The 15,746-nt window shown below is 46.6% G+C and overlaps 1 protein-coding gene across 1 annotated transcript in view; it reads right to left on the bottom strand.

Annotated features, from left to right (window-relative positions):
- Positions 1-1,165: 1,165 nt before the first annotated feature.
- The window catches only part of DPYSL2 (dihydropyrimidinase like 2), a 76,005-nt gene continuing 61,424 nt past the window's right edge, over positions 1,166-15,746 (bottom strand). The window contains exons 9-14 of the mRNA XM_081238485.1: positions 14,415-14,571; positions 13,805-13,946; positions 11,597-11,767; positions 6,650-6,829; positions 5,664-5,829; positions 1,166-3,723 (exon numbers count right to left, since the gene is read on the bottom strand). Of these exons, the coding sequence (XP_081094611.1) occupies positions 3,632-3,723; positions 5,664-5,829; positions 6,650-6,829; positions 11,597-11,767; positions 13,805-13,946; positions 14,415-14,571 (908 nt within the window). The 3' untranslated portion in view covers positions 1,166-3,631. The remainder of the gene's footprint in view (positions 3,724-5,663; positions 5,830-6,649; positions 6,830-11,596; positions 11,768-13,804; positions 13,947-14,414; positions 14,572-15,746) is intronic.

Raw genomic sequence — 15,746 nt, 5'->3', positions numbered from 1 at the left:
GAAGGCAGGACGAGCTCCAGCCCTAGACACGAAACACTGTCATTCTTGGGGGGGGGGGGGGCGGAACCAGGACCTGCCCTCAGGGCTGAGGACCAGGAATCTCTGTATTCTTTTGGAAGGACGAATTCCTCTTCGGGTCACTATAGATGTTAGACAGTCTTCTGGCTATGCTTCTCTTTTTTTCTATTTGTTGCTAGAACACTCAGCGTTCCCTCACAAATTTACCACCTCATGGCAGTGTGTTGTACCAACCAAACGCAGACCTTATCTTATTTTTCCTGCTCTTATTTTTCCCTTAACTCAAACACCCTGTTCATCAAAGCTTGGTAGAGTGTGCATAGTTTTGTAAACCATCTTCTATCCTGTTTGCATAGGGCTGGATAGAAAACAAGAGAAAAGAGTAAAAGACTTCATCCACCACATGATGGGCCAGGGGAGCCCCCAAGCACACACCCTCTTCATGTAGTGTTTTGTGAACCACTAATACCGATGCCAGTTAACAAGGTAACTATGGGAACCAAGCACCCGGTAGGCAGGGGTGGGCATGGTTCACTCTCCCCCCATGATGTGCATTCTTGGCACTTGCCTGGAGGGTAGAGGAACGTGTGCTTTACGTCCTGGTTTCCGGCAAGCTCCTTTTTTTTTTTTTTTTTTTGCCCGCGACAGGGGTTGAACCAGGCCCCCAGCATTGAGAGCAGAGTCTTACCCACTGGACCATCAGGAAATTCCCTCCTGCAAGCCCCTTAACTGAACTCTGGATGCAGGCCCATATATCTCAGTCTCTTATCTTCCATGCCCCCCATGTGGCTTGAGGATTTTCCAGAGTGCACAAGCTCTAAGGATGCACAGATCCCGGGGGTCACTACACTAACTCACATGGTCCCACTGGATTTCTACTTCCCGACTTACATTTGCAGCTCGATTTGGGAGGCTCCCTTGGCCTGTCTTGGGGTAGAGTCTATGAATTTCTGAGACTCAGGGCTCTGCCCAGAATTAGACCTCCGTGGCCTGGACAAAACCACCCGCAACACTCAGTGAAAACACCTGAACTGACACAGTCATCAAAACGAGGCCAAAGGCATCCAGAATTTTCTAGAAAGGGAAGTTCTGATGGAGGCCCGGGCCGAGCAGCTACCTCCTTGAACATCTCAACACACACACACCCTGAAACAACCACATTTTGCTTTATTAGGCGTTCCATGGTAATATAACACAGAGTTCTTAAGCAATAATAAACACGAGACTTGTTTTTTTACCATAATTATTTCGCCATTAAGACAGTGGTAACAAAAAAAAAAAAAAAAAAGGTACTCTTCTGGCTACACACATAATCAGCTTTAGCACTGAAAGTTCCTCCACTCGTGGGTCACAATCACAATTCCAAGGATTAAAAACCATCTATGATTAAATCCTACACTGGTTTAGAGCATCAGGTCACTGCAGTTATTCAGTTCTGAGACACTGTCAATTTATTTTAGCATTTACACGTGACATTCATTTAACAGACACACAAAGCAAGCCAACAGGTAAACATGCTTACACAGCCTGCGGAAATCTTCAGGTTTTAAGTCGTTTGAAGGAAACAATCGAAACAACCAAAATGACCATCATGGAAAAACAGGAAGACTCAAGTGAATAGAAGAGAGCTGCAAGTGTTTCTCAGAATTGAAACAAAATTTTTTTCCGACTGGTTCAAATTCCCTCGAAGTGCAGATGAGAAAAAAAAAGCAAATATATTAAGTTAACCAATTATTCTTTAAAAGTGCAATTTACTTTTAAAATAACAAACAACAACAACAACAAAAAAAGAAACCCCAGCCATAACCCCAAAGGCAAAACATGTGGAGAGACGAGTGTCATGATGGGATGAGCTACTTCTTGATGTTACGCTTTACAAAAGCAGATTTGGTTTTATAAAAGCCTGCAAACCTAACGTGGCTTGGGAGGACCTGTAAACACGCTTGGAAGGAGATGCAACAAAGCTCAGCTAAGACAGGGACAAGCACAAGGCAGCGAGTGGAAAGGGTTTCTGAGACCAGGAGAGGGCGGGGTGTGGACACAAGGTCGCCTGCGGTCTCTAAGGGGCCACTCGTCAAATTTACAAGGTTTTCTCCACACAAGAGCTCTGACTCACAGAACAGATTTTTCCTCTTGCAAACTAAAATGGTCTTTAAGTCAAATTTCCCATGGGTTTCCGAGTTTAGCAGGCTTCCCTATGTTGCGTGATGGCTTTCTAAATAATTGGACAAGAAAACAAATTTCTTTTCCTCCAAAGTGAGAAGCCCAGTGTGCTCTGGCATCCCCCAAAATACCTAGTTGGTAAACAGCAGGCCCTCAGGGCCAGACCACCATCAGCTCAGCACCTCTGAGCTGGTGGCTGGCTTGAGGCTGATTGGCTCCCTTGGGTGTTGGGCTTGATTTACAGATGTGTTTGTGTCTTTAGCCACTTAGCATTGCACAGAGGAAAAACTCTCAGGTCCTAGAGCCTCAGACTTCTTCAACAGCTCAGCACTGTTTGAGGTCTATCCTGGGCCCGCAGTGACAGTGTGGACAATGTGGCCCTTTCCTGCACCTGGGAAGCATCTCAAACTCAATCGCACATCCTGGCGACGTGGGTGGGTAGCACTGGTCTTATATAGACTAGGATAGCACATTACGATGGTTGCGATGACAAAGCTCATATCTTTCCAGGCAGGTTCTTAGGGCCACAGGAAAATGGCAGACCTGGTCACTGGAAAAGACCATGTGGGAAAGAAGGCAAAAACAGCATGTCAGAGACAAGGGCTGGAAGAAACACAAAGAAAGAGCCAGACACGGGAAAATATCCATGAATGAAAAAGCAAGAGGGAGAGAGTGCGAGCAGAAAAGAGGTGAAGAGAGAAGAGAATCCTCAAAAGATTTCATCTGCAGCAAAATCTAGGCCAGAAAGAAAACCTGCCCTTTATTAACAGTTGATCCAGAAGACGATGGAATGGTGGTGTGGACGCTGTACAGCCTCTCAGGAGGGACATGACGAGTCTGCCCACCACCCTGAATCAGCTTGAAGGTGACACAATTGCATCATTAGGATGTCCAGTTCAAACCCCTTGTATTAATATTGCATTAGGCTTTCCAATTTAGTCTTTAAAAAAAAACAAACCTCTCCCCCACTTCCCCTGCCCACCCCACCTGCAGCCCCACAAAGAAAACTTTTCTAAAAAATTTAAAAAGAAAAAGGCAGCTCTGGGCAATTCACTTTATCTTCCCCTCCCCCCGATGAAAAGGAAGATGATGCAAGCACAACAGAGGTTGGAGATGAGCAACACCCTCACTGTGATTTGCTTTGTTTCGCATGTCTGAGTGTTGAACGCAGTTCTGTGTACGGGCCTGGTGGAGAGACGCAGGTGTGATATTCGTAGACGTGTAGGGAGGTGGGTGACCAAAACTGGTGACTCCGGGTGAGGGACGGAGTGCGGGGTGCCCGAGAGGGAGCCCCAGGAACTGGCTGCCCCACAGTAACTATCACAGGCTCTTTAAAAAAAAAAAAAAAGAAGAAGAAGAAGAAGAAGGAAGGAAGGAAGGAAGGAAGGAAGTCTCCGAATGTCCTCAGGTGTCCCATCCCCCATCCCTAAGCCGATGGCGGCCCTGAACTCTAGCCCAGGCTGGTGATGTTAGCACGGCCACCAGGGGGAGCCACGATGCGCTGGGTGGTGCGGCGGGGAATGTTGTCATCAATCTGGGCGCCTGGAGACGAGAGAGAGGATGAGGGTCAGAGAGACAGCTACGCGGATCCCTGCTCTAAACCGAAATAACATAGCTTGGGTTTTTTTAATTAATTTTTATTGGAGTCTAGTTGATTTACACTGGTGTGTTAGGGTCTGCTGTACAGCATAGTGAGTCCGTTATCCATATACATCCATCCACTCTTTTTTAGATTCTATTTCCATCTAGGTCATTACAGCGTATTGACCTATACGGTAGGTCCTCGCTGATGATCTATTTTACGTAGAGTCGCGTGTATATGTCCATCCCAATCTCCCAATTTATCCCTCCCCCCTCCCTTTCCCCCTTGGTAACCATAAGTTTGGTTTCTACATCTGTGACTCTATTTCTGTTTCGTAACGAAATAACATAGCCTGGGAGAAAAAGTGTCAGGCCCATTCTTTGTCCTTCTAAAACCTCACCAAAAGTATAAGCTACAAAAAAAGGATGGGCCTCACGTGGCCTAGGAATCACACACTGAATAAAGCCATCCTTGTAGAAGCTAGTTGGATCCCGTACCTAAAAAGTAAAACTATACGTAAAAGGACACTATATTTCAGGTGTTTGAGCAACTCAGGCTACATCCTGTCCCTATTTCTCAGTGATCAAATCGAGTGTGGCTTTTCCAGAGGTGCATTCTGTTCCCCTAACACTATCCATCCTCTGTGTAATCAAAGATAGGAGTCATGATATTGAATATAGAATATAGTTCCCTGTGCTCTGCAGTAGGACCTTGTTGTTTATCCATCCTATATATAATAGTTTGCATCTGCTAACCCCAAACTCCCACTCCATCCCTCCCCCACCCCCCACCCCCCTGGCAACCACAAGTCTGTTCTCTATGTCTGTGAGTCTGTTTTTGTTTTGTAGATATTGCACAGGGAACTATATTCAATATCCTGTGATAAACCATAATGGAAAAGAATATGAAAAAGAATAGATATGTATAACAGAGTCACTTTGCTGTACAGCAGAAATTAAGCTCAACATTGTAAATCAACTATACTTCAATAAAATTTTTTTAAAAAAGACAGGCGTCATGATGGTCTTTATACTTCAATGGCCTGGTGAAAGACAGCACAGACTGTACCATGCCCATGTTACTTTACGGAAAAACTAATTTTCATTATTTTTAAATTTTTTGAAAATGGGTAATCTGCATATGGCAACTTTCTAAAAACCAGTATATCTGACAAGAAAAAAAATATGTATATGCTTTATTGTTTCTTTAACCCACCATAAAAATTTAGATATGTATCTGTGACTCAAGGAACTAGAAAAGTAGGTTTTTAATCATAGGCAAAATGAAATACTGAAGTTCAAGTAAGGAAGCTCTAAAATCTGGACTCCTTCCTCTCACCTCCCCTGATATCACATAGTCTATCCAGGCCAATAGCTAACAATTATCAAATGGCTTGATTCTAAGTGTTTTACATGTATATTAAGTCATTTAATCCTCAGAACAACCCCAGGAGGTAACCACTACCATTATACCCATCTTACAGATGAGGAGACGGAGGCACAGTTCAAATCTGGGCTACGAAGTTAAGCTGTTGAAACTCTAGATTCCACAAGCTGAACCACCACAGTGTATTGCATACATGGGGGAGAAGAGAGCCCTAAAACACCACAATATCCTTTTTCACAATGGACATGATGCACTGAAAAGCTGTCCTCTAATATACTGGGTATGACACATAGTGTACACATCATGACATTATATGTGATAGAGACTCGTGTCAAGATTCTGAAACCCAACCCATCATCTGCTATGAATTATATCTCTAGTGAGTTACATCTTTGGGAAGAATAGGTCTATCATTCACTTCCACTTCTTCTCCTTCTCAAAAGTGATGCCAGACCCACCAGCAACATGGAGCACAGCCCTGCAGAACTGGGCCCTGACCAAACCATAACCATACCAGACAAGCTGAATCCAGACTGATGCAGGTTCCGGACAGGTGGGGCCTGCTGCTTGGCCGGAGACGTCTTAGCTGAGGAGGCCGGAGTGACTGTCTTGGGTGTCACAGACACCTCACACACAGGTCCATCATACAGGCCACGAGGAACCCCTCTCAGCTCTGCCAGCTGCAAAAACACAAGAGCCCCCCGACTCAGGCCACATTCACAGAGGACGCCTCCCTGGCAACCCTCCTGATGGGGAAGGAACAGGTGCCAGGATGGGCCGGTGACATTTGGGGATGGAGGGTTTTCTATGGTCGGGTACAGCATGGACAGATGTCAGCATGAGGCAAGGCCCCTGGCTCCAGGGCAAAGCTACCCCAACATGGGTCACATAAAAACTGATAAACAGTTCTTCCTATTTTCTCCCAAGACACTTCACCTTAAACCCTGCAGGAATTCCCAAACATGCTGTGAAGAGGATCTGGTCTCACGTGCAAGACCTGGCCCCACACTTTCCAATCTTACTGTCCCTTTAATTCCTTTACCTCCCGACCCATTCCCTGCCTCACAGTCCCCAAGCACCAGTGCTGGAGACTGTTCACCACGTCCTGAATACTCTCTACATTTTCCATGCTCGTAACATTCTCTCTACTTAATTCCCTTGTCTCCCTTCTTTGACTTATCCAACTTCTACTTAACCTTCAAGATCCAACTCAAAATGCCCTCTCCCCATGACACTTTCCCTTAAGACTCCGCAGCAGCGGTTCCCTCCTCTGAGCCTCATCGCACACGCCTTCTGACAGCAGTCTCACTTCAATCTGGCTGGCTGCGGACATGCCTGACTCCTCCGCTGGCGTTTGGAACTCCAGGAATAAAAAGACTATGTCTCCCGTATCCATGAATCCTCTGTATATACCTCGATAGTCTGACTCAAGGTGTGTAGTGATTTTGGACTTGAACTTAATCCACAATAGGAAGCATTCATAAGATCAGAGGTACTCACCCTGCTCCTTGCCTTGATACGCTTATAAACAAAGTCAGGGAAGGGCTTCCGGGGGATGTAGCGCCCAGAGCCTTCGGTGACATGAAGGGTGCCGTCTTCCAGAACAATCTTCCCCTGGCTGATGACCACCAGCGGAGAGCCACGGCACTCCATGCCTTCGAAGATGTTGTATTCGAGAGACTAGAGGAAGGGAACACGGTAAACTTCAGAATCCACCCTCCATCCTGGCGAGATCTCCTCGATCTGGTGGCACCCATGACCCAACATCACTCGGACGAAAGAAAAGCCCAGAGATGAAGTCCCTCTCCTGAGTGGCCACCCCACAGGACTTAATCTCTATGTCTTAATTCTGTCTAGAACACGGAATAATCTTTCCTACCTCTCAGAAATTTGCATTTGTTCATTCCTGGGTTTCGGCACCAAAAAAAAAAAAAAAATTGGGGGGTAAAAATAATTGAACAGAAAAATCGTATGGAAGAGCGTAAGGGTTTGTAAACGCCACATGAATGTAAGAAAATGATTCCTCGTATTAGCAGTGACTTTGTTCTCACTAACTCAAGCTCCAATCAGGTTAAAATCTCAAGAAGCCTTCTCTGACCAAGTTCTAAATTTAATCTTGAAATGAGCCATCCATGAGTAGGTTTTCCCACTGGTTTTCCAATCTCTTAAGAGATGTGGTCAAGCTGAAGTTCCTAAATGAAAGGACTGTGGTAACTCCAGAGACAGGCCTTTGATAAAATGTTTGAGGTTTAATTTCCCAACAAGGCAGCCATCCTTTTAGTTTCCAGCTCTTCACGGTGAAAGGGGGACGTATCCACGTGCCCTCTTGGAAACTATGTGAGGTCTCTGAGTGAGTTTGTTGCTGTGACAACGGGAAATAGGGACACTACAGTCGATGGTAAAACCGCAGCTCCTCCACTGCTCCTTCCCCAGATTCCAGACGCCTGCCCTGCTCACAGGTACACGTGGCCGGACCTGGAGAATGAATAGGCAGCTCCATCCATAAAGAGCAGCTGGGCTTCTGGGGAGATTCAGACCAGGTTATCACACTAAAGAGTCCGTCTGTGACTAGAGCTGCTGCACTGCCATTCAGGGTAACAACCCCTGCCTAGTGCAGAGGCTGGTGGTGAGTATGGAGAAGCCCCAGGCTGGCTCTACAGCTCACATTCGACCAGTGGTGTTGATAGAAAAGGGCAACAAGGGGCTGGCAGCCCTACTCAGAGACTCCAAGGAGTAACGTGGAAGCTGCTGAAGGAATGAGGGAAAGAGGCACCTGGGGGACGGAAGGGGTCTCTACACGTGGATTCCCAGGACCAAATTCCCGGGACCAAAGTGTATCCCCCACCCAAGCTTTTCATCGGTTCTAAGACACTCATCCCTGAAATGAGAATGTGTCTCACAACACATGGAGCTGCACAGTCAGTGTCAGCCTAGGCTGAACCGAGTCCTTCCAGGGAATTGGGGTCAGCTTTTCCCACTGGCCTGGGGAATGACCACACCGAGGCCATTTTATGAGAAAGTCTCAGCCTCTGGTTTTTCTGGACCATGGCTGGATGCAGGACTCAGACCACCAATTTGCCTGACTCAGTTCAGATTCTCAGAGGAGCCATTTTTGCCCTTTCTGCACCCAATGCCAAGGTCGAGGAAGGCAATATTCTTTGCCACCCTTTCTATCTGGCAGATCCACATCTCATTATCCCAAAGTCAGCACGAGCTGGCCCTCGGCAGCACAGCATATTTTTAAAGGAGTCTTGCATTAGACTCCTCCTCCTGGGTATGTTTTCTTTCACAGCAGTGCCGAAACTAATGAAATATCTTCAAATCGGTGGCATCTTAGATCTGGTGAAATTCAGGAGTTGTGTGACTCCAGGCAGATCAAATTACTCCTGCCTCAGACCTTCAGTTTTCTCACTTGCCTCCCGCGCAAGGCTTATGTGAAAATGACAACACAAGAAGCATCATATGGGTGTAGATTACCAGCAGAGAATTCTGTCCGCTCTGAAATGACCTTTGAAAGGGTCATCCTTTAAGGGGTGAATCGAGCCCCATCTCTTCCATGTTCCTGCACGGCTGTCAATATACAAGCTCCTCTTGTGACCTCCTGGAGTCATGGAGACAACTTTGGCCATGGTGCCATCGGCCTGGGGTCCACATACCAGGTCTGCTATTTGCCAGCTGAGTGACTTTGGACAAATCCCTTGCACTGATCTGAGATCCAGCATCCTCATCTATAAGGGGACATGGCCCACCTTACAGAAATGATGCTAGGATCGCAAGAAATAAAAGGAACTAAGGCATCTAGCCCACTACTCAGCACTAAGTAGGCATTCAGAAAATCCCTGATTGACTGGTTTTTGTTTTTTTTGTTGTTGTTGTTTGTTTGTTTGTTTGTTTTTGTGCGGTACGCGGGCCTCTCACTGTTGTGGCCTCTCCCGTTGCGGAGCGCAGGCTCAGCGGCCATGGTTCACGCGCCCAGCCGCTCCGCGGCATGTGGGATCCTCCCGGACCGGGGCACGAACCTGTGTCCCCTGCATCGGCAGGCGGACTCTCAACCACTGCGCCACCAGGGAAGCCCTGACTGTCTGGTTTTTTATTGCACTTTCCCAACAAGATTGCAAGCCCTTTAGTGTCAAAGACATCCTAAGACGCATATATTGAGTTTAGTTGCTTATAAATGACGGATCACAGTGCCCAGAAGAGCTTTGGGCCACCTCCCATTTTTCAAAGATGGAGGAACCAGTCCCATGACTCTAAGTGACTTAAAATTAACAAGTTCAATGGTCAGATCACAGCTCAGGGCGTTCAGAGTCTATGCCGTCAAACTGTGAGGCACTGAGACTTCGTCGCTTACCAGGTATAGACATTTTTAACCTCTATACACATAGGTTTCCTAAAATGACTCCTCTGGCTGGATGCTTGGCAAATCCAGGCAGAGACTTAGCAACAGGGCTGTCAACAAGAGTTAGATAAATACTCCAAATTGAAGTTACTTAGCCCCATGGTAGGAAACACTGCATTACACGGGGAAAGCCTCTTGCTTGCGTTCTCCCAGATAATTAAAGCTGCACAAGCATGCTTAGTGTGGGCTCTTTCAAACAGGTGAGGACGGGCAAGAGGCCCTTCTAGAAGTCATGATTTCCTACATGGGGTTGCCTGGAGGTAACGCCAGAGCAGTGCCACTGAATGTCCAGAGGGCAGAATCTGTCTTCTCAAGTCATCACCCCTTTACATCCTGTCTTGCGCTGGGTTAAGAACTCCAAACGCAGGCTCCCCAGCTTGGTCATCTGCAGCTTACATGAGGAGTCCAGTCTGCCCTTTCCGTTACCTCTGGGGAGGGGGACTCTGGAAGGGAGGAGAAGCATGTTCTCCCTCTAACCCTGACCAAGAGGCTGCACACACAGTCTGGCAGGGAAGGGCCCTGGACAATTTTGGGTTCTAATTCTGGCTCCACCGCAAAATAGCTATGTAATGTTAGACTGGTCACTTAAGCTCTCTAAGTCTCCGTTTATTTATCTTCCCGATTGGGATAATAATACCGTCCCTTTATTGAGAAGGCCAAATGAAAGGGTGAATGGAGCTGTGATGCTAAATGCATATGAAGAGATAGGTTCACCAGGCAGGACCCTAGGACCCCTGCCCATAAAGAAGCCAATTCTGTACCCCCGGGAGGTTATGATCTAAGTCACAAGTTGGTGCGGCTGTAAGGCTCGGCTGCATAGCTAAGCCAGCCGGTGGGGAAGAAGGGAAAAGCCAACTATTAATACTGAGAGCTGAGCAGCCTTCCCTAAAGGCACCCACCATCCTGGTAACCACGGGTGTCAGGGCAGCTCAAGCCCCTCTGCCCAAAGGAGAAAGGGGACTGGGATTTGACCAAGAGCCCAGTGCTGTCCTGGAGAAATGCCAGAAGCCCACCCCTGAGCTGGCCCTTGGAGGAGGTGTCGGGACTTGCTGGCCCAGGCCACCTAGGGTGGGCAATCTAGAATCAGATTCCCCATTGAGCCAGCTTTCAATTTAGACCTTGATCTTGAAGAGCCTCTTCATTCACTAAGAATTCACTTCAAGAGTCATACGGGTTTCTGACATAAGACACTCTGTCCTAGGCCCATTTCTTTTCCAAAGCTCTCCCTTTGTCCTTGGCCTCTCAATATTAAACACACACACACAATTTTTTCTATGAAGAACCAATGGTATCTACACCTCTACCTAATACCCACTGACCTCGCAGAATCACAGGACATTCAGGGGCCTCGTCTAAACTCCTCATTCTCAGCTGACGAGCCTGAGACATGACATGAAGTCACCTGCCCAGGGTCCCATTAACAAGACAGGGCATTCCCAAGCTCTGCAGTCTAGACTGAAAGGCAAGAGACACCCCAGAACTGCAGATCCTAAACTCCTAATCAGAACGGCTGCCAGGGTATTTCTTCTATTTCTTCAAAGTCAATTCATTCCTTTAGGACATAAGAGCATCTGTCTTTTAGGCTGTCGGACGACAACACTGACAACACTGAGAAAACAGTTGCTTCAAAGAAAAAAAGTGCCCAGTGGGCATCTCGGGAGTGGACATTTGAATGTTTTATTGGATCCCTTGCACCAAGGGACGCCATGAGAGGTGCTGCACCAAACTATTAAAATGGAATGCTGCCTGACTTCTAGAACCTTCTGACGTCCAGGCATGACTCTGGAGGCTCTGAAGGTCCATAGATAGAGACTTCTATCCAGAGAGAGGCCATCGTACTCCAAAGTGATAAGATTAACAGTCTTACTGACCTCACTAACAAAACGGAAAGAGCTATTTTTTTCTCAGTAAATTGCAAGTTATAACATATCCTGGGGAAGAGTTCTCTCCTATCACAGCGAGTTCTTTTCATAAATCCTGAGGACTCTCCCTGCCTCCGTCCCTTTCTGTGACTGTAGTTCATTTGGACTGGGTCCACGCGGCCTTACACTGTTGTGGGTCTTGGCAGAGATGGTTTTCACGCTGTCAGGGTCCCAGATGACCAGGTCCGCATCGGATCCCACGGCAATGCGGCCTTTCCGGGGGTAAAGGTTGAACACTTTGGCTGCATTGGTGCTGGTCACGGCCACAAACTGGTTCTCATCCATCTTCCCAGTGACCTGAGGAGGACAACACACACATGCACAACATGCACGCACACGACAAAAGCAGACTAAAAAGTTGAAGGGTGGAATACTACTTAGCCATAAAAAGGAACACACTTTTGATACACACAACAACTTGGATACTAAAGGCATCATACTGAGTGAAAAAAACAACCACCAACGGTCACATACTGTATGATTTCATTTATATAACATTGGCAAAATAACCGAGTTATAGAGATGGACAGACCAGGGGTGAGACGGAGATTCTTCCAAGGGTTAGGGGTAGGTGTGACTATAAAGGGGCAGTAGGAGAGGGGTCTCTGTGGTGACGGGGGACATCTGTGTCTTGATTGCGGTGATGGTTACATGGATCTACGTACGACAAAACGGCACAGAACTATACACACACGTCGCACCACTGTCGATCTCTGGGTTTGGATATCACACTCTAATTATGTAAGATGTAACCATGGGGGAAACTGGGTGAAGGGTACACAGGACCTCTCTATCCTATCTCTGCAAGTTCCTCTGGATCTATAATCATTTCAAAGTAAACAGTTTTTAAAAAAATTTGACAGGGCTGCAGGGCCTCTTCAGGAAACATCACTTGGCTTATGTCCTCTTCAAAGATACAGGCACAGACCTTGGCTCTTAGGCCAGCCAACATGGGAGTCTCAGCCGCCCGTCCCGGCAGCAAACCCTGGGTGCCTATCACACTCCCCATGTCCTGCCCCCCACCTTCTCATCTCTACCACTTGCGCCTCATGTCCCTTTAAATGCAGAATTTGAGGAGATGGATGCATTTCTCCGAGTTAGGAAACCTGCTCTAAATGCAACAGAAAAATGGGCAAAGGAATTGAGCAGGTAGTAAGAGGGAGAGAAAAATACAAATGGCCAAAAGCATACAAAAGAAATATATACTTTAGTCGGTCATTGAAGAGACTGAATGTAAAACAATGAGACACAAAATTCACCATCAAATCGGTGATACTTTGGGATTTTTGATGATAACACCAATTCAGACCTGGTAGAAGTAACTGGGTCATGCCACATACTGCTGGCAGCATACAAACTGGTGTGATCTTTTTGGAAGGAATTTTCACAATATATATCAAAAGCCTTAAAACTATGCACACCCCTTGACCCAGCACTACCACTTCTAGAAATTTCTCCTACAAGCATCATTAAAGATGTATCCAAGGATGTAGCTATAAGGGTGCTCATCCCAGTAAGAAAATCAGAAACAACATAAGTGACCAACCAAAGAATTACAAATGAATTACAGTTCAGCATTAAGATGGAATGGTCTGCTCTTAAAAATCAAGTTGTTCAAGTATGTTTAAGGATGTGGAGACTTTTTCATGCTATAGGTTTTTTAAAAGATAGGCTGCAAAATAGTATTCCAGTCACACACTCACACATACACACACACACACACACGTGCAATCTTTCACTAGCAAAAAATGAAAGACATTTGCTAAAACGTTCATTGCAGTTGTATCTGAAATAGGGTGTCATAAGTGATTTTTATTTTCTTTTTGGAATAACGATACATAGTTTACATAACTGAAAAAATTCATTAAGAAACAGAAAACCTATTGTTATTACGTTTTAAAATACTAAAAATAAAAAAAAAAACAAAGATCCCTTAAAGGTCAGGACATGTTCAAAGCAGGCTGAGCCCAGAGAGTCCAAAAGACCATTTTAAGGAAACTGAGCCCATTTCCACGAGTGGATTAACTAAGTCACCAGGTTGCTAAGGAAGCTTTTTCTGGACTGATCAAGAGTCATATTGTAAAGACTGGTTTTTTTCCAGTCTCTACTGGTCCACAGATGATAATGGTGACAAATACATATGGGATACTTAGGAGGAAATGACCTCTGAGGAGTGGTCTTAGATTTCCAAACCTAAGAAATATTACCACACAAGTTCCAGTTTCTAGAATTCTCTCAACTGCCGTTTCCAGGCCTGCATGAGGCCCGGGGCCCTCGGATGAGGAGGCAGGAGAAAGCTGAGCCCTCCCCCTGCGTGAGACCATTGCCCCTTACCACAGCCTTATCCCAGATGACGGACATCCGCTCCTCCGTGCCATTGGTGCCTTCAGGGATCAGGGTGAAGTTGTCCTTTCCTACGGCCTTCTGGGCAGTGTTGAAAGTACAGTGGGCACTGCCAGTGACCTGGAGATCTCCACTGGAAGGAAAACATACCACTGGCTTTTCACTAACCGTTGACCTCAGATCATTCTTGAACGTACTTTTTAATGGGCCAGGCCACTGAAAGTTTTTGACTTAACTGTCTTCCCCTCAGGAGACAGGAAATTTGGGGAGCTATGGCCTGACGTGGAAGCTTCATTCTAATGCTGTGTATCCACGTCTAGTTTGTGAGGTATCTTACGAGTGACACTGCACCACAGTAGAACCCTTTTGCTACCTCATTCATCCCCTTTGGTTGACTTTCAAGATGGCCCTGGTTTTTACCCAGAATTGCCTCCAGAAGCATCAGGGTGACAATCCCCTGCTGCCGTCCGGCAATCCGAGTTTGGAGAACGAGATCTCTGTTTGCCAAGTTTGCTTCTGCCCACCATGTTGGAACCCACCGGTCAGCTTGGTCTGAGGAAAGACCAAGAAGGGAAGGTGGGAACAAGTCGCCAACACTCACCACGACAGCAAGGAGTTCAGAAAGTCCGGAGTGGTCGGGTCGGGGCTCAGGGGCGGGGAGGTGACAAAAGCAGCAGCCTTGGCCCAGTTCTTGCTCCAGTACTGGGAGCCGTCAGTCCCCAAGCTGGCGGTGATGGGCTCGCCATACACCACGGTCCCTGACAAACAGAGGGCAGAGCTAAGCACTGTGCAAAGAGCGGGGAGGAAACCACCACTGCTGGGACTCACTGCCTGCCCAGCAGCTTGCCCAGAGCTCTCAGCACCCCTTCAGAGAAGGGCCCCGCCTGATCTCCCAGCTGAGGAAACTCACGTTTGGTGAAGTCAAATACCCCAGCCAGCCAGTCACCGATCCAACGAGTACTCCCTAAGACTTCACCTGTGACCCTTGCTCTTCTTTTTCTTTAATTTTTATTTTATATGGGAGTAGAACAATGCTGTGTTAGTTTCTGGTGTACAGCAAAGTGAATCAGTTATACATATATCGATTCTTCTTCAGATTCTTTTCCCATGCAGGTTATTACAGAGTATTGAGTAGAGTTCCCTGAGCTGTACAGTAGGTCCTTGCTGAGTATCTATTTTCTATATAGTAGTGTGTGTATGGTAATCCCAACCCCCTAATAATCCCTCCCCCTTACCCCTGCTCTTCTAACTCAACCCTCTCCCCCTAGGGGATCCCAAACATTTCCACCTCCTATTCTGTTGATTCCCAAATCTATTCACAATCTCCAGCTCAGACTGCATTCAAGCACCCAATCCCGAGCGCCATCTAGACTCTTATTTTGGGTGATCCAGGGCACCTCACACTTGACCTCACTGCTCACCAAAACATGCCCCCTGCTCTCCCAGTGTCTCCCAGCCCTTCTCCCAGTATCCAGCTCTGGTTAATGAGCTGAGAGAGGAAACAATACGTGACCTCAGTGGGATGAAGCATTTGAGAGCAAGTACACAACCCTCGACATCTGCCCAAGAGACAGCCTGGATCCCTGAGTCACCACCCTGAGGGTCCCCAGATTCACAGCAGACTTTGTTAAGAGTGCAAAGTAAAGGACTTTGCACAGTTACGGTACTGAGATTTCAGAGCTTGCAGAAGCCTAGCCTAATTCAGTATATTGTCAAGAAAGAATGTTGATTTCCTGATGCTTAAATCACGTCCTCTTCTCTATCCACTCATGTCCAAGCCAGAAAATTGGGAATCATTTATATCCATCGAATGCCAATGCTTTAATGCCTTAAATGCATCCATTCCTTTCCACTCTGCATACCTTCCCTTAAAATCAGGACTTCATCATTTCTCCCCAGCTCACCTCCTTCCCCACCTCTTCATCCATTCTCC

The sequence above is a fragment of the Mesoplodon bidens genome, assembly GCF_964165515.1.
Source record: "Mesoplodon bidens genome assembly, chromosome: 6".
Lineage (NCBI taxonomy): Eukaryota > Metazoa > Chordata > Mammalia > Artiodactyla > Ziphiidae > Mesoplodon > Mesoplodon bidens.
The sequence above is the reverse complement of the archived record's forward strand: the minus strand, read 5'-3'. Positions and strand labels throughout refer to the sequence as shown.